Raw genomic sequence first — 17,502 nt, forward strand, 5'->3', positions numbered from 1 at the left:
AACGCACGGGCCCGGCGGGGAACACCGGTCCCGCTGTAACACCGGCCCGGCGCAGAAGCGGGAGGTCGCCGGCTCGGTGCCCAGGTCGGCGGTGGCGATGGCCTCGGCAGCTGTGGAGAGCTTCGTGACCAAGCAGCTGGACCTGCTGGAGCTCGAGAGAGACGCGGAGGTGGAGGAGCGCAGGTACGGGCGGCCGCCGGCGCCGCTCTTTCGCGGTCGGTCCCGCAGTGCCCCGGGCAGAGTCTCCGAGGGACTCGGCCTCATAGCCTGGGGCGGGGATTTCGTCTCCGACCCTTCGAGTCCGGGCCAGGGACCGTCCTTTCCCTGCTTGGCCACCTCCCGAGTTGTCAGTCTCATCACTTCCTCGGCAGCGCGTTCCGTTTGGGGACCCTTAAGAAGCACTTTGATTTTCCTACCCGAGACCCCCCTAAGCTTACACTCCTGGGCCCTGACCCCGACCCCAGTTCCACCCGCAGCGGGTTAGCAGCCCTTTCCCTTATTCATTCAGTAAACATGGTTTGCGCCCATCCTGTGCCAGGCCCCGGCAGCATGAGTCAGGTGCACTGGCTGCCCCCGATCCGGCCAGCGGCGGGCTGGGCATGAGCAGAGTCGCTTCCCCTCCAGCGCGTCCAGTTCCGGCTACGTGCGTGTCGTGGGGAAAGAGCCTGGAGGAGGAACGCCCTTCCCTGGGGAGGGTCATGGTGGCTTCAAGGAGGGAGTGGTGCCTGAAGGAAAATTGGAGTTAAGCTGGTGGGTGCGGGGTGGGGTGGGGAGCCGTCCTGAGAGGTGTGGGGAGCCATGTGAGAGCCGGGCTTGTTTCCGAATGGGACTATTTACTTGTCCAGAACAATCAGAACTAACACTTACGTACTTTCCATGCGTTAATTCTTTTACACCTCATCCCATGCCAACCCTACAATGTAGGTTTCTTTTTTTTCTTTTTCTTTTTTTTTTAGACAGAGTCTCTCTCTGTCGCCCAGGCTGGAGTGCAGTGGCACGATCTCGGCTCACTGCAGCTTCTATCTCCCAGGTTCAAGCGATTCTCCTGCCTCAGCCTCCTGAGTAGCTGGGACTACAGGAGCGCGCCACCACGCCCGGCTAATTTTTTGTATTTTTAGTAGAGGCAGGGTTTCACCATGTTGGCCAGGATGGTCTCGATCTCCTGACCTCGTGGTGTGCCCGCCTTGGCCTCCTAAAGTGTTGGGATCATAGGCGTGAGCCACCATGTCCGGCCACAGTGTCTATTGCTGTCATTTTCCGTCTAAGGAGATGGAGACAGAGAGGGGTTAAGTAACTTGCCCCAGGGTGACACACTATAGCCCGATTTGCTGTCAGGCAGTCTGCTTCCAGAGTTTGCAGTCAGTCATATGTCGGTAGGATTTGTCTGAGATGCTTTTGATCATGGCAATGGAGAGCTTTTGCAGTTATGTTGACTTTGTTAGAATCCCAGCTGCTTCATTTATGGCCATATGACTTTGCAGGTTCTGTCTGTGAGCCTTACTTACTTCATCTGTAAAACTGGGATGATTCCCACCTCACAGGCTTGCTCTGAGAATGAAACGACCCCCTGTCAGTCAGGTGCTCAGCACGGTGCCAAGGACAGAGTCAGCCCCCATGGCAGTGGCTCTTTCTGAGGATGCTGAGCAGACTGGCAGGGTGAGCCTGGGAAGGGCCTGGCTAAGGAGCTAGCCTTCTGTTCTGTGTGTGAAGGATGGGCCATCAGCGGGGTTAAGCAGGTGAGGGAGGCGAATAGATTTGCATTTTAGGAGGATCTCTTGGGTCTCCTGCTTTTGATTGGACGTGGAGAGGCCAGAGGTAAGGTAGTTGAGAGGCTCTGTTTAGCCCAGGTGAGCAGTGATGTGGATTTGAACCGGGGCTGTGGCGGCCAGGATGAGAGGCAGAGAAGTCCAGGTAGAAATGGGAGGGGCCTGATAGGACTTAGTGACAGATGGGAGGAGAGAGGGGAATGCCGATTGAAAGATCTGTCTCAGGTAACTGAGAGAAGGGTTGTGGCATTAACTGCCCTAGGGGGATGTAGGAGGAGTGGGATTGGGAGTGGAGTGATTCAGAGTTCCACTGGGACGTATTTAGTGCCTGTGAGTAGATCTTTATCTATGTTTCTTTCTCTTTTACTTTTCCTGGGTGGGTGGAAGTAGAAACTGGTAAAAATCCTGAAGCATCAATACCGGGTGTCTTCCAGGTCCTGGCAGGAGAACATCTGTCTGAAAGAGCTCCAGAGCCGAGGCGTGTGTTTGCTGAAGCTGCAGGTATCCAGCCAGCGCACTGGGCTGTACGGACGGCTGCTGGTCACCTTTGAGCCCAGGCGATGCGGGTCCGCAGCAGCTCTTCCCAGTAACAGCTTTACTTCTGGTGTGTGCGTATTGACCTAGACAGACATTGAAATTTACTGGCATTCAGATTGCGACTTGTACCCTCATACAGACTGGATTACAATGACCAGTTGGAGAATAAAGCATTGCGATGAAAGCTCTTAATCAGAAGTCCAACAATTGATGTGGGTTTTAGTTGTCTAGATCAGCATTGTCCAAAATGGTAGTAGCCATTAGCCACGTGTGGTCATCAAATGTTGGAAGTTTGGCTCGTAATTGCCGCAGATACAGAATACACACCAGATTTGGAAGATTATGTTAAAAAACGATTGGGAATATCTTCAGTAATTTTTCTGAATACTGATTACATGTTGAAATAATATTTTTCATATATTGGGTTAAATAAAAAATATCTTATTAAAATAATTTACCCATTTCTTTTTTTTCTTTTTTTTTGAGACAGAGTTTCGCTCTTGTTGCCCAGTCTGGAGTGCAATGGCACGATCTCAGCTCACCGCAACCTCCACCTCCCGGGTTCAAGTGATTCTCCTGCCTCAGCCTCCCGAGTAGCTGGGATTAGAGGCATACACCACCATGCCTGGCTAATTTTGTATTTTTAGTAGAGACGGGGGTTTCTCTATGTTGGTCAGGCTGGTCTCGAACTCCCAACCTCAGGTGACCCGCCTGCTTTGGCCTCCCAAAGTGCTGGGATTGCAGGCGTGAGCCAGTGCACCCAGCCTCTTTTAAATTTTTTAATATGGCTACTAGAAAACTTAAAACTACACGTGACTGGGTGCCTGTAATCCTAGCACTTTGGGAGGCCGAGGTGGGTGGATCACTTGATCTCAGGAGTTCGAGACCAGCCTGGGCAACATGGCAAAACCCCATCTCTGCAAAAAAATAGAAAAATTAGCCAGACATGGTGGTGTGCACCTGTAGTTCCTGCTACTTGATGGGCTGAGGCAGGAGGATCGCTTGAACCTGGGAGGTTGAGGCTGCAGTGAGCTGAAATCACGCCACTGCACTCTAGCTTGGGGGCAAAGTGAGACCCTGTCTCAAAACAAACAAAAACAAAAGAAAAACTACACGTGACTCTTGTTATGTTTCTATGTAATGGGCAGCCTTGATCCAGCTGGTAAACAGGCAGTATGTGTACTTCTGTATTCCCAACCCCTTCTTGTGCCAAGCATGCTTTGGCTAAACTTGTGCCAGCCTGGTTGGAAAGGAGAGGCAGTTAGAAGAAGCTTCTTAACCACACGCCTGGGATGCTTGTGTTAGACAACCACAGCCCTAGAAGCCTGGAGGAAGCAGCGTTGCCAGGGCTGTACTTTTTACTATGAAAGTGTCTCTGCCTTGTTTTGGTGGTGACGGAGTTTTAAATTTCATATTTTGATTTCTTAGACTTTAGCCCCAACAATTACTGGAATACCGGCTGGATTTGGAGAAGATGAGATGAGGGTATTGAGAGAGGAGAGGGCCAGGAGGGGAACCTGCAGGTTGCAGTCAGACCTGAGCAGAGTTTGAGATTTTTTTTTTTTTTGAGATAGAGTCTCACTCTGTTGCCCAGGCTGGAGTGCAGTGGTGCAATCTTGGCTCACTGCAACCTCCACCTCCTGGATTCAAGTGATTCTCCTGCATCCGCCACCCGAGTAGCTGGGACTACAGGCGCCTGCCACCATGCCTGGCTAATTTTTGTATTTTTTTAGTAGAGACAGGGTTTCACCATATTGGCCAGGCTGGTCTGGAACTCCTGACCTGTGATCTGCCCGCCTTGGCCTCCGAAAGTGCTAGGATTACAGGCGTGAGCCACCGCACCTGGCCAAGTTTGAGATCTTACACTTTGTTATGTGACCTAGAGTTAGTTATTCACCCTCCAAAGACTGGGAACAGCAGTACCTTGTGGCTTTGCCATCAGGATTGAAGGTGTGTGCAGGTGGTTTAAAAACTCCGAAATGCAAAGGTAAATATGTGTAATTATTCAGTAAGTGTTGTGGAGTGCATGACCTAAGAGATTAATAATAGTTCATAAACAGGAAGTCAGAAGAAGTAGCGTTTATATAGAAAAGTAGCAAGCTGAAATTTTGGTTGTTGATAAAGCTGTTGATCAGATTGAGGTAGAGTGGTTATCTGTTCCTTTTCTGAGTTTTGGTAGCTCAGAAATATACACCCGGAAATGTGGGGTTCTATATAAGGCAGCTTGTGGAAAAGTTGCTTTAGGGATGGGATCCTCTGTCTAGCCCCGTGGTGGCCCCTGTGCACAGAGCCAAACCTCTGACCCGTGAGCTTGTTGCCACCTACTCTTCGTCTTTGTAAAGTTAGGAAAGGAAACATGATTGGAAGTGCAGATGAAGCTCTAGATTTCAGACATGGGGAGTACATGGAAGTGTAAACAGGTGTGGGTGGCCCGTGCTTTTATCTCAGAGTGGATTCTGTTTCAGTCATAACTGCCTATGTTCCGAGTGATGAAAGTCTGAGTCAAACTGGCTTAAGCAAGAAGGGAATGCATCAGTTGTTGTAACTTAAAGGCTGGCCTCAGGACCCAGAGGAGCATGCCACGACTTAGTTTCTCTCCATTTCTTGGCTCTGCCGTCTTCTGAGTTTTGGGGTTTTTTTTCCTTCTTAGAGTCCCAAGTCTTGCTCTGCAGCTCAGGCTGCAGTGCAGTGGCACAATCTTGGCTCACTGCAGCCTTGAACTCCTGGGCTCAAGTGATCCTCCTGCCTTAGTCTCCTGAGTGGCTGGGATTACAGGTGTGAGCCTCGGTGCTTGGCTTGGGTTGATTTTTGTCTCAGGTGCCACGTGGTAGCAGTTCTAGCCCCTCATCCTCTCAGGTCTCCAGTCTCGCTGGAGAGACTGAGTGTCTCTATCCAGATGGCCAAGCACAAGTCTCAATACATCTCAGGCCTCTGACTTGGCCACATTCCCATCCTGAAGAAGCAGTCACTGTGGCCAGGGGGCATGTGAAGCACTGAACGGCTGAAGCGTGGATTAGGGGAAACCCCGTGACTCACCTGACAGGCGGGAGACATGAGACATTGTCATAGACAGTAGGAAGGGCTGTGCTGTGTGGCCATTTTTGCATGGAATGTTCTTTTCCAGATGTGCTTGTGGCCCTTGCTTCTTCCCACGTCCACCCTGCTCCCCACAGAGGCCCTTGCTGCACAATCTTTCTGGAATAGTGTCCTCATCCCTCTCCATCCCCTTCCTGTGTTTTATTTTTCCTTAGAGCACTTAGCACTGATAGAGATACTTATGTTTGTTCTTTCTGTCCTCCCTGACATGAGGGCAGGGACTGTCCTTACTTGTAGCACTGACCAGAGCCAAAACAGTGCTTGGTACAGAGTAGGCACTTGAAATATTTCCCTGGGTGTCATGCTTGTTTTGAATAGTTCATTGATCTCAAGTCGATTTTCTTATATGATTTAGGTGTTAGTTAAACTTTTTTTTTTAACTGTTACCGATTGCATTTACTAAAGAAAGTAACAAAGGTAAAATATTTGAAGTATAGTGGATTTTATTACATAAAATGATATTGAACCTTTCCCCAGTGTCTTGCATAACTGAGTCTTTGTTTTTTGCAGGTGATATAGTGGGCCTATACGATGCTGCTAGTGAGAGCAGTCAGCTGGCCACCGGGATCCTGACCCGGGTCACCCAGAAGTCGGTCACAGTGGCCTTTGATGAGTCCCATGATTTCCAGTTGAGCTTGGACCGAGAGAATTCCTACAGACTGTTAAAACTTGCCAATGATGTCACTTACAGGCGACTGAAAAAGTAAGTGGATGGGACTGGAAATCCTAAGTACCATCTTCCTTCAGCACCTACCATGCCTGTCGCACAAAAGAGAGCAACAAGTCACGGTGTGGGTGTGGCCCTCATGGGAGTTGGTGGCAGCATTGGGGCAGAGGCTTGGGCACTGAATTGCAGGTGTTCTAATTTTAGTTTTCTCCCTTGGCAGAGCCCTGATTGCTCTAAAGAAGTATCATTCTGGCCCAGCCTCCTCACTCATAGAAGTGCTCTTTGGCAGATCTGCTCCCAGTCCTGCTAGTGAAATACGTAAGAACTTCTGAGTTTTCTTTTTTGGTTGAAATCAATACTGAAAGTATAGAGAATAGTGTGACCTTGAGCTGTTTTAATAAGAGTTTGAGAAAGTATGACTAGAAGAAATCTCCCTGAACATCTTTGTAGGAATGTCTCGGAAGGCCTTGCATGAACTGGACCGTCCTGCTTGTACTCAGTCCTAATGAACTGGCTCATTCCATTGAGGTTTTTTTTTTTATTGAGACGGAGTCTTGCTCTGTTGCCCAGGCTGGAGTGCAGTGGCACGATCTCAGCTCATTGCAACCTCTGCCTCCCGGGTTCAAGTGATTCTTCTGCCTCAGCCTCCCAAGTAGTTGGGACTACAGGCACGCACCACCACACCTGGCTAATTTCTGTACTTTTAGTAGAGACGGGGTTTCACCATATTGACCAGGCTGGTCTCGAACTCCCGACCTCATGATCCACCCGCCTTGGCTTCCCAAAGTGCTGAGATTACAGGCATGAGCCACTGCATGCCTGGCCCCATTGAGTTTTTAGTTAAAAAAATTTTTTTTTGGCGGGGGCGGATGGATTCTTGCTCTGTCACCCAGACTGGAGTATAGTGGCACGATCTTGGCTCATTGCAACCTCCGCCTCCTGGGCTCAAGTGATTCTCATGCCTCAGCCTCCTGAATAGCTGGGATTACAGGCACACACCACCATGCCTGGCTAATTTTTGTATTTTTAGTGGAGACAGGGTTTTGTCATGTTGGCCAGGCTGTTCTCAAACTCCTGATCTCAAGTGATCTACTCACCTCAGCCTCCCAAAGTGTTGGGATTACAGGCATGAGCTACCGTGCCCAGCCTCCATCGAGTTTTAAAATAATGTTCTTTTTAGTGTATATAAATCTTTTATTTTGAAATGTAAGGATATTTCTTTTAGCTTAGTACTTTGTGAAAATAGAGGAAAGCTGATCATACTTTATGCTTGATAGCAATTTTAGGTTGGAAAAATCTTATTTTTTTATTTTTTATTTTTTATTTTTTTGAGATGGAGGCTTGCTCTGTCACCCAGAGTGGAGTGCAGTGGTGTGATCTCGGCTCACTGCAACCTCCGCCTTCCGGGTTCAAGTGACTCTCCTGCCTCAGCCTCCCAAGTAGTTGGGATTACAGGTGCCCGCCACCATGCCCGGCTAATTTTTGTATTTTTTAGTAGAGACGGGGTTTCACCATGTTGGTCAGGCCGGTCTTGAACTCCTGACCTCAGGTGATCTACCTGCCTCGGCCTCCCAAAGTACTGGGATTACAGGCATGAACCACCGTGCCTGGTCTGTGCACTTCTTATGTCCTTCGCTGTTCTTGGAGAACATCATTTTTGAGAGGAGTTTGTTGTCTTATCCAGTTACTGCCCGTGATTTAACAGTCCTGTGAGTACTGGACTTGGCCCATTTGTAAAGCAGTGGCTTTGGCCAAGCCTCATGCAAGGATTACCCCACAGCTATTTTCTATCGTACCGTGCTAGGCAAGCCAGTGTTGTGTTAGCTTCAAACACACAGGACGACTTTGTAGCACTCTTTCAGTGTGCAGTCCCTCAAGATGTGTTATTTTTAAATACTCATTTTCTTTCTGCATTTTCCTTTGGAAATTCTAAATGCACTCACATTTCAGTAATTCTTTATTTCTATGAAATATTTACTGAAGGGCTCCTATGCATCAGAAACTGAATTAGAAATGTATTTACTGTGTCTTAGGGACTCTGGAATGGCTTGGCTATAGCACGGGAATGTGGGGTTCGATGGCCTGTTACTAGCTCCACACCCTGCCGTCTTCCATGTTGGCTACAGTCTCACAAGTCAGGGTCAGCAAACACCCTTTGCTTATGAGCTGCTCATTATCCGATAGGCATCTCTGTGTGGTGGGCACCATGTAGCGAATGCCATGGCTGCGGGGCTGAGCACAACACCACCTGCTCTCAAGAGCACAGCCTAAGAAGCAGGTCTTGGCCAGGCATGGTGGGTGGCTCACGCCTGTAATCCTAGCACTTTGGAAGGCTGAGGCAGGCATATCATGAGGTCAGGAGATCGAGACCATCCTGGCCAACACGGTGAAACCCCATCTCTACTAACAATACAAAAAATTAGCTGGGCATGGTGGCGGGCACCTGTAGTCCCAGCTACTCTGGAGGCTGAGGCAGGAGAATTGCTTGAACCCGGGAGGCAGATGTTGCAATGAGCCGAGATCGTGCCATTGCACTCCAGCCTGGGCGACACAGCAAGACTCCGTCTCAAAAAAAAAAAAAAGGAGCAGGTCTTTAGTCTTGGTCGTGGAAGATTCAAAATAGAAACACGATCCTAGAATTTGTTAATCTTTTTTTTGTCATTTGTCTTTATCATTTTATGGGCACTTAAAAGAGGGACAATATGTTAGAAATGAATATGCTCTAGGAAACATTTCCTTCATTCCTGTTAACTCTAGAGCAGGGCTTTTTCCCATAAAGGGATGGATTGTGGATGTTTAGACTTTGTGGGCCATATCATACATACCGTCTACAGCAGGCAGCTGTAGACGGTATGTAAATGAATGGGCGTGGCTGTGCTCCAGTGAAACTCACCAAAACCGGCAGCTGACTGGATGTGGCCCACAGTTTGCCGATTCCTGTTCAAGGAGAAACCTTGTGAAAATAAAGCAGACTTACTTTTGTGTTGATTGGGTTGCCCCTGGGGAGGTCCGGTGTGTTCCTGACAGGCATCACTCATCCCCGGGGGCACACACTCTGTGAGGAGGAACACCCACAGAGCTCCCCAGAGCACCTGAGTCTCACGCTACTGCTGCTTCTACAGACCCGCTGACATTCTTCAACACCTGCCTGGACACCTCCCAGAAAGAAGCGGTTTCATTTGCGCTGTCGCAGAAAGAACTTGCCATCATCCATGGACCTCCTGGCACTGGGAAAACTACGACTGTGGTTGAGATAATTCTTCAAGCTGTGAAACAAGGCTTAAAGGTGGGCAGTGCACGCCACTTCCCTGTCAGAGCCTGTCAGCTCCTGGTCTGTTGTGTTCAGTGGGTGCTCAGCGGCCTTCTAGCCTCAGTTCTGGCGGGATGGGTTAGGAACATTACTGAGCATTTATTGATTGAGCCTTGGACTGCCCCTGTTTGATTTCCAGCATCCCCATGAGTCTTGGGGAGCACGTGCAGGAACCGTGGCCTGGGTTGTTGAGAAAGGCTCCTGGAGCCCTCTGAGACGTGGCAGCCTTCATGTCGGCCAGGCCCTGGGTCAGGGTTTATTTGCTCATCACGCTTGCTGTGCTCGTGCTCCATCATGTGCACGCCCATGCAGGGGCCTGGAGTTGGCCCGGGCCCGGTCTGTGCCCGTCAGGAGCTCAGCGTCTGGTTGAGGTGTTAACGGCTAATCAGATAGTCTGGTTAATGGATACGATGCACTTGTCCAGTGCACAGATGACTGATTTTCTGAGATGTAGAATATAACATTGTACATTATTATTCACTTACATTTTTAATTTTTTTTAATTTTTATTTTTTTGAAACGGAGCCTCACTGTGTCACCCAGGCTAGAGTGTGGAGTGCAAGGGCGGGATCTTGGCTCCCTGCAACCTCCGCCTCCCGGGTTCAAGTGATTCTCCTACCTCAGCCTCCTGAATAGCTGGGATTATAGTCGTGCGCCACCATGCCTGGCTAATTTTTGTATTTTTAGTAGAGATGGAGTTTCACCACATTGGCCAGTCTGGTCTCAAACTCCTGACTTCAGTTGATCCGCTTGCTTCGGCCTCCCAAAGTGCTACGATTACAGGCATGAGCCACCGTGCCCGGCCCAGTTACATTTTTAGTGGCTGAGAAAGGATCTTTTATCATCATCTGCATCAGCTTGAGTCATTATGGATCTTGGCACATGGAGAGTTTTTTTTATACTTTAAGTTCGAGAGCTTTTTCAAAAACCTTTCTGGTTTATAAAAATGTTGGATAATGATGAGGATTGGAATAATGGCCAGTTTTGTAGGTTGATGTTTACTGGGTGCTGCCTACCACCAGGCATCGTTCTGAGCACCCGTTTAATCCTCACTGAAACCCTGTGCCAAGGCAGGTGGTTAGTGGCCGTAGTTTGTAGCCGAGGAGGCCGGGTGTGGTGGCTCACACCTGTATTCTCAGTACTTTGGGAGGCCGAGGTGGGTGGGTCACCTGAGGTCAGGAGTTCGAGACCAGCCTGGCTAACATGGTGAAACCCCGTCTCTACTAAAAATACAGAACAATTAGCTGGGTGTGGTGGCACACACCTGTAATCCCAGCTACTTGGGAGGCTGAGGCAGGAGAATCGCTTGAACCTGGGAGGTAGAGGTTGCAGTGAACTGAGATCACGTCATTACACTCCAGCCTGGGCAATAAGAGCAAAACTCCATCTCCAAAAAAAAAAAAAAAGACGAGGAAACTGAGAAACAAGGTCAAGTGCCCAGCACTCAGAGTGGCAGAGCCAGCAATGGAACTCAGGGAGAGCTGCAGGGAAGCCTGTCACTTGGTTAAAAGATTACATCCAGTGGTTTTCCTATGAGTGAGTGTCTTTGCACATGTTTGAAAACTGGTAAGAAAAGATGACTTATTGGAAGGGAGCAGATTGGTGGTTTTAATTGGGTGCCGACTATTCACTAAAAATGAGCCAAGACACACCTGTGTGCATGCTTTGGTGGAGATGTGCCTTGGGACATGTCAGTGGGGTTGGAAGCGATGCCGGGCGTGGAGAGTGGGTGGCTGAGCCTCCTTCCTGAGCCGCTGTTTGTTTTGAGCTTAAGGGCCTGCAGAGACTCTCTGCCTCCTCTGCTGGTTGCCACCTACTCTTTTTTTTTCCCCCCCAAGAGATGGGGTCTCACTATGTTGTCCAGAGTGGTCTTGAACTCCTGACCTCACACCTTGGCCTCCCAAAGTTTTGGGATTACAGGCATGAGCCACCGTATTTGGCCAGCGTCTCACTTTTAATAGTGGAGCTGTGGCTGGGTGTGGTGGCTCATGTTTATCCTAGCACTTTGGGAGCCCAAGGCAGGAGGATCACTTGAACCCAGGAGTTTGAGGTCAGTCTGGGCAACATAGCAAGACCCAGTCTCTACAAAAAATAGAAAAAATTAGCTGGGCATGGTGATGCATGCCTGCAGTCTCAGCTACTTGGGAGGCTGAGCCAGGAAGATAGCTTGAGCCTGGGAAGTCATGAAACACCAGGAATGTGGTCTAGATCTTGCTGCTCACCACACAGAAAGCCAGTTACTGAGGACAAGTATTGCCAAGGAAGAGGCTTTATAATCAGATGGTGCAGCCGAGGAGATGGGAGCTCATCCTCAAACCCATCTCCCTGACTAAAACTAGGGGTTTATATAGCAGGGAAGAAATGTAGCAATGTGTAAAAAACAGGAACTAGGGAGGGAAAGGAGGCACCTATAGTGGTCTGGTGATTTTCAGATCTTTGATACTTTTTTGAGGGGCCTAAATGTCCTTTTCTGAGGAAGGAACTCACATAAATAAGTTTGAAGCATAAACAGCAGATGGTCAATTTCTCTTTATCCAAAAACAACTGCCCATGGGACTATTGAGCCGGTTTCTCCATGATCCTGTCACTGCACTCCAGCCTGGGCCATAGAGCAAGACCTTGTCTCAAAAAAAAAAAAAAAAGAAAGAAAAATATAGTGGAGCTACAGTTTTCGGGAGACAACTCTGAGTCCATTTGAAACGGGAAGGGTTCCCTTGTCCCCCTCGCAGGGCGTGTGATGGGGCTGTGACTCGCTTCTTCAGTGCCCTGCTGCTCAGACCTGCAGGGGAGCATACAGATGGGCAGGCTGTGGGCTCCGACCTCATGGCAGTGTCTAGGGGTGGATGTTTACACCTCTGTGTGTTATAGGGTGCTCTCTTAGTTTGCCGTCTATAGGCAGCTTATATTAACCAGCTCAATTAGATCCCCTTCCTTATCACAAGGACAGAGGGCTTTCTGTATCCCGGGTTCTTGCCTTGGGGTACCGGAAGAATCGGATCACACGTGGGCTTGGAAAATGAGTGCAAGGTTTGATTGAGAGCATGTGTGTACATGCCTTGTGCTTCTCTGTATCTTTAAGGCTTTTTATTGTTCTAGTGTCAACTTCAGTGGTTTGATTACAAAGTAAATGACCAGATCCTAACTTGCGGTTCCCAGGTTCTGTGCTGCGCCCCCTCCAACATCGCCGTGGACAATCTGGTGGAGCGCCTGGCTCTGTGTAAGCAGCGGATTCTGCGCCTGGGGCACCCCGCCCGTCTCCTGGAGTCCATTCAGCAGCACTCCCTGGATGCGGTTTTAGCGCGGAGCGACAGTGCCCAGATTGTTGCAGATATCAGGAAGGACATCGACCAGGTCTTTGTAGGTGTCATGGCCAGTGTCCATGCAGGGTGTGGGCTTCTGATCTACAGTCTTTTTAAGGAGCAAATTTATCTGTCTGCATTCCTCTTCATCTTCTCTTGCTTCCGTCGATTCCTTTAATAGTTTTAAAAATTGGGCTGCCCTTTTTTTTTTTTTTTATGACGGAGTTTTGCTCTCATTGCCCAGGCTGGAGTGCCCCAGCCTCCCTAGTAGCTAGGACTACAGATGCGTATCACCACGCCTGGCTAATTTTTCTATTTTTAGTTGAGATGCGGTTTCATCCTATTGGTCACGCTGGTCTTGAACTCCTGACCTCAGGTGCTCTGCCCGCCTTGGCCTCTCAAAGTGCTGGGATTACAGGCATGAGCCACCATGCCTCGCCTTTGTTGTTTTTTTTTTGAGATGGAGTCTCGCTGTCTCACCCAGGCTGGAGTGCAGTGGCGCTGTCTTGGTTCACTGCAGCTTCCGCCTCCCGGGTTCAAATGATTCTTGTGCCTCACCCTCCCAAGTAGCTGGGACTAAAGGCATGTGCCACCACACCCAGCTAATTTTTTTTATTTTTAGTAGAGATGGGGTTTCACCATGTGGGCCAGGCTGGTCTCGAACTCCTGACCTCAAGTGATCCAGCCGCCTCAGCCTCCCAAAGTGCTGGATTACAGGTGTGAGCCGCTGCACCCAGCCAGGGCTGCCCATTTTTGGTAGAGAACTATACTTAGCATTTAACAGAGTCTCAGCTGTCTTCACAGCACTTAGTAGGTGTGAGGAATTGTAAAGAAAACATTTTCCAGCCGGATGCAGTGGCTCAGGCCTGCAATCCCAGCACTTTGGGAGGCCGAAGAGGGCGGATCAGTTGAGGTTAGGAGTTCGAGACCAGCCTGGCCCACATGGTGAAACCCCGTCTCTATTAAAAATACAAAAATTAGCTGAGCGTGATAGCGGACACCTGTAATCCCAGCTACTTGAGAGGCTGAGGCAGGAGAATCTCTTGAACCTGGGAGGCGGAGGTTGCAGTGAGCCATGGTCACTCCACTGCACTCCAGCCTCAGTGACAGAGCAAGACTCCGTCTCAAAAAAAACCCCAAAATTTTCCTGGGTGTCTTTCTATCTGGTCCTGTTGTCTTGCTAGTAGTGGCAATGGGAGAAAAGTAGCCTGAAAATAAACATTGAAAAAACTGGCATCCTCCTAGAGCTTTCTGTCCATTCCACCTTCTCCTTGTGAAAGAGGCCACCAGTCGGCTGGAGAAGTAGGGCGGTGGTAGGTTCATTCCATCTGAGAGGGCCTTTCCCCCAAGCCCGACACTCCGACACTTTTGAGCTCTTTGGTTCTCCCATGTACACTTTGCTGTAGTGTCTGTGCTCACGTCCAGTCCTTTGTGCTCACTGTTGGCACTGGTACTCCTCGGTGTCTTAGTCTCAAAGGAGTAATGGCAGCAGAGAGGGTGCTGGAGCCAGTCTTTGCTCTAACATCTGTGCTCACTTCTTGTCCTCTGTGCTCACTGTTGGCACCTACACCCCTCGGTATCTTAGCCCCAGAGGAGTGGTGGCAGCAGGGAGGGTGCTGGGCGCCAGTCTTTGCTCTAATGTCTGTGCTCACATCTTATCCTGTGTGCTCACTGTCGGCACCTGCACCCTCAGTGCCCTAACCTTGGAGGAGTGGTGGCAGCAGAGAGGGTGCTGAGAGCCAGTCTTTGCTATGGGCCCGTGGCGTCCAGGCTGCTTGCGTGGCAGCATGGGGATGGGCCGCCTGCTGGGAGGTGGAGGAAGGATAGATGCATGTCACGCAGGTCCGAGGTGGCGGAGGAATATGCGTGATGTTGTTTGCTCATCACAAATGTGGGTGATTTCATTTCTTGTTGAAATTGGTGCTTTTGGGGATTTTCTTTCTCTGTAAATTATGCACAGTAAAACACCTCCTATCACCGCTGCTAAAACTCCATCCCCCAAAGTAGAAATCACAAATAAGGAAAGGTTACATCTTTTTTTTTTTTTTTTTAAAGAATCTTGCTCTGTTGCCCAGGCTAGAGTGCAGTGGTACAATCTCAGCTCACTGCAACCTCCGCCTCCTGGGTTCATGCAATTTTCCTGCCTCAGCCTCCTGAGTAGCTGGGATTACAGGCGCACACCATGCCCAGCTAATTTTTTGTATTTTTAGTAGAGACAGCGTTTCACTGTTAGCCAGGATGGTTTCGATCTCCTGACCTCGTGATCTGCCTGCCTCGGCCTCCCAAAGTGCTGGGATTACAGGCATCAGCCACCGCGCCTGGCCAGTTCCATCTTTTTGAGATATTAAAGTAAGTTGAGGTTTTGATTATGGGTTGAAAAAAATTTTTTTAATCTCTTGAAAAATGTAGAATAATATGTGAAGCTCAGTCTCTGCATTCGTAAGCTCCTACAACCCAAATCCTGAGGCGGGCAAGCGCTTTTTCTTCCCCAAGATCAAATGCCTGTGCGCAGGGCAGGGCTGGTCCAATTTCTGGTCTCCTCTGAGTTAAAAACGTGGTCTCTTTCCAGGATTGAAAATGTCCCTTCCTGTGACTTCAAGGCAAGTGAGGATGTAAGGTGCTTAGTTGCGTGTATGTATCTGTGTCTCTTTCAAGGAAGATTTCTGAGTGTTTTTTAAGGAGCTTATTGAACTGGACCAAATGATATAAATAGAAGCACTTCATAAATAGAGTTGAAGAAGTACAAAGTTGGACTGAATTAAGTGTATCTCCTTTGTTTTTCTTTATAGATGAAAAACAAAAAGACCGAGGATAAGAGAGAGAAAAGTAATTTTCGAAATGAAATTAAGCTATTAAGAAAAGAACTGAAGGAGAGGGAAGAAGCAGCTATGCTCGAGAGCCTCACTTCGGCAAACGTGGTCCTTGCAACAAACACAGGTGAGGTGGCATCTCCATCCTGCCTGTGTGGCCTCGAAGAAGGAGTTGGGGTGTGTTCCCTCTTCTGTTTTCTGGAAGAGTTTGTTTAGAATTCGTATTTCTTTCTTAAAAGTTGGGTAGAGTTCACTAGGGAAGGCCTCCATACCTACAGTTTTCTTCATAGAGAGGTTTTGAACTACAGATTCAACTTCTTCAATAGATAAAGGGCTGTTCAGGTTATCTCTTCTTCCGTGAGCTTGTAGCTTTCAAGAAGTTTGTCCATTTCATCTGAGTTGTTGAATTTAGAGTTATGAAGTGGTTCCTAATATGCCCTTATTCTTCTTTTACTATCTGCAGAATCTGTCATGATATAACCTGTATTATTCCTGATATTGGTTTGTGTGTTGTTTTTTTTCCTGCTCTTCTGACTGGAGGTTTTTTTTTTAATTTAGACTTTATATATACATATATATATATTTTAAGAGACAGGGTCTCTGCCAGGCACAGTGGCTCACACCTGTAATCCCAGCACTTTGGGATGCCAACGCGGGTGGATCACCTGAGGTCAGGAGTTTGAGACCTGCCTAGCCAACATGGCGAAACCCCGTCTCTACTAAAAATACAAAAATTAGAGTTGTGGTATGCACCTGTAATTCCAGCTACTCGGGAAGCTGAGGCAGGAGAATTGCTTGAATCCTGGAGGCGGAGGTTGCAGTGAACTAAGATCACACCACTGCACTCCAGCCTGGGCGACAGAGCAAGACTCTGCCTCAAAAAAATAAAAACCCCAAAACCAAAAAAACAAAGCAAAACAAAAAAAGAGACAGGGTCTCATTATGTTGCCCAGGCTGGTCTCAAACTCCTGGGCTCAAGGGATCCCCCTGCCTCAGCCTCCTAAAGTGCTGGGATTACAGGTGTGACTCACCGTGCCTGGCCTGGCTGGAGGTTTCAGTTGATCTTCCCAAAGAACCGGCTTTTGCTTTTTCTCTATTGTTTTTCTGTTTCATTTATTTCCACATTGATCTTCATTGTTTTCTGTTTTCTTGGGCTTGTTCTTTTTCTTGCTTCTTAATGTAGAAGCTGAGATCATTGATTTGAGACCTTTCTTTTTTTCTGATATGAGCATTTAGCTCCATAAATGTCTCCCGAAGTACTGCTTTTGTGGCATCCCACAAATGCTGATATATTTCATTCATTTCAAAATGCTATCTCATTTGGCTTTTGGTTTTTTAGAAGTGTTATATAGTTTCCAAATAGTTGGGAAATGTCCAGATATCTTTCTGTTGTTGATCTCCTCTCCTCTCCACTCCCCTCCCCTCCCCGTCCCCATCCCATGTGGGATCTCACTATGTTGCTCCTCTCCTCTCTTCTCTTCTCCTCTCCTCTCCTTGTCCCCGTCCCCGTTGCCGTCCCCATCCCCATCCCCATATGGGATCTCACTATGTTGCCCAGGCTGGACTCAAACTCCTGGGCTCAAGTGATTCTCCCAGCTCAGCCTCCTGAGGAGCTGGGGCTCCCAGCATGTGCCACTGCACGTGGCTTACTTTCTGTTGTTGATTTCTAATTTAGTTCCATGTGGTCAGAGGACATACTCTCATGACTTGGATAGTGCATCGAGACTTACTTTATGGTCCAGAATCTGGTCTCTGTCTTTGTGAGTGTTCCATGCACACTTGACAGAATGTGTGTTCTGATTTTATTGAGCGTTCTGTAAGTAGTCAGATCATGATGGTTGATGATGTGGTTCAAGTCTACTATATTGAGAGAGAGATGTTGAAATCTCTGAATATAACTGGACATGTCTGTTTTTCCCAGCAGTTCTATTGGTTTTTGCTTCATATCTTTGGAAGCTCTTTTATTGGGGTCATAAATGTGGGGCTATGTTTTCTTGATTAATTAACAAATTTATCA

At 48.3% G+C, this 17,502-nt stretch overlaps 1 protein-coding gene across 1 annotated transcript in view; it reads left to right on the forward strand.

Annotated features, from left to right (window-relative positions):
* The first annotated feature begins 14 nt into the window (after positions 1–14).
* IGHMBP2 (immunoglobulin mu DNA binding protein 2) overlaps positions 15–17,502 on the forward strand; it is a 38,549-nt gene continuing 21,061 nt past the window's right edge. The window contains exons 1-7 of the mRNA XM_032153727.2: positions 15–183; positions 2,201–2,370; positions 5,910–6,102; positions 6,287–6,384; positions 9,189–9,352; positions 12,533–12,733; positions 15,465–15,612. Of these exons, the coding sequence (XP_032009618.2) occupies positions 98–183; positions 2,201–2,370; positions 5,910–6,102; positions 6,287–6,384; positions 9,189–9,352; positions 12,533–12,733; positions 15,465–15,612 (1,060 nt within the window). The 5' untranslated portion in view covers positions 15–97. The remainder of the gene's footprint in view (positions 184–2,200; positions 2,371–5,909; positions 6,103–6,286; positions 6,385–9,188; positions 9,353–12,532; positions 12,734–15,464; positions 15,613–17,502) is intronic.

This window comes from Hylobates moloch, unplaced genomic scaffold (assembly GCF_009828535.3).
Source record: "Hylobates moloch isolate HMO894 unplaced genomic scaffold, HMol_V3 SCAFFOLD_5, whole genome shotgun sequence".
Lineage (NCBI taxonomy): Eukaryota > Metazoa > Chordata > Mammalia > Primates > Hylobatidae > Hylobates > Hylobates moloch.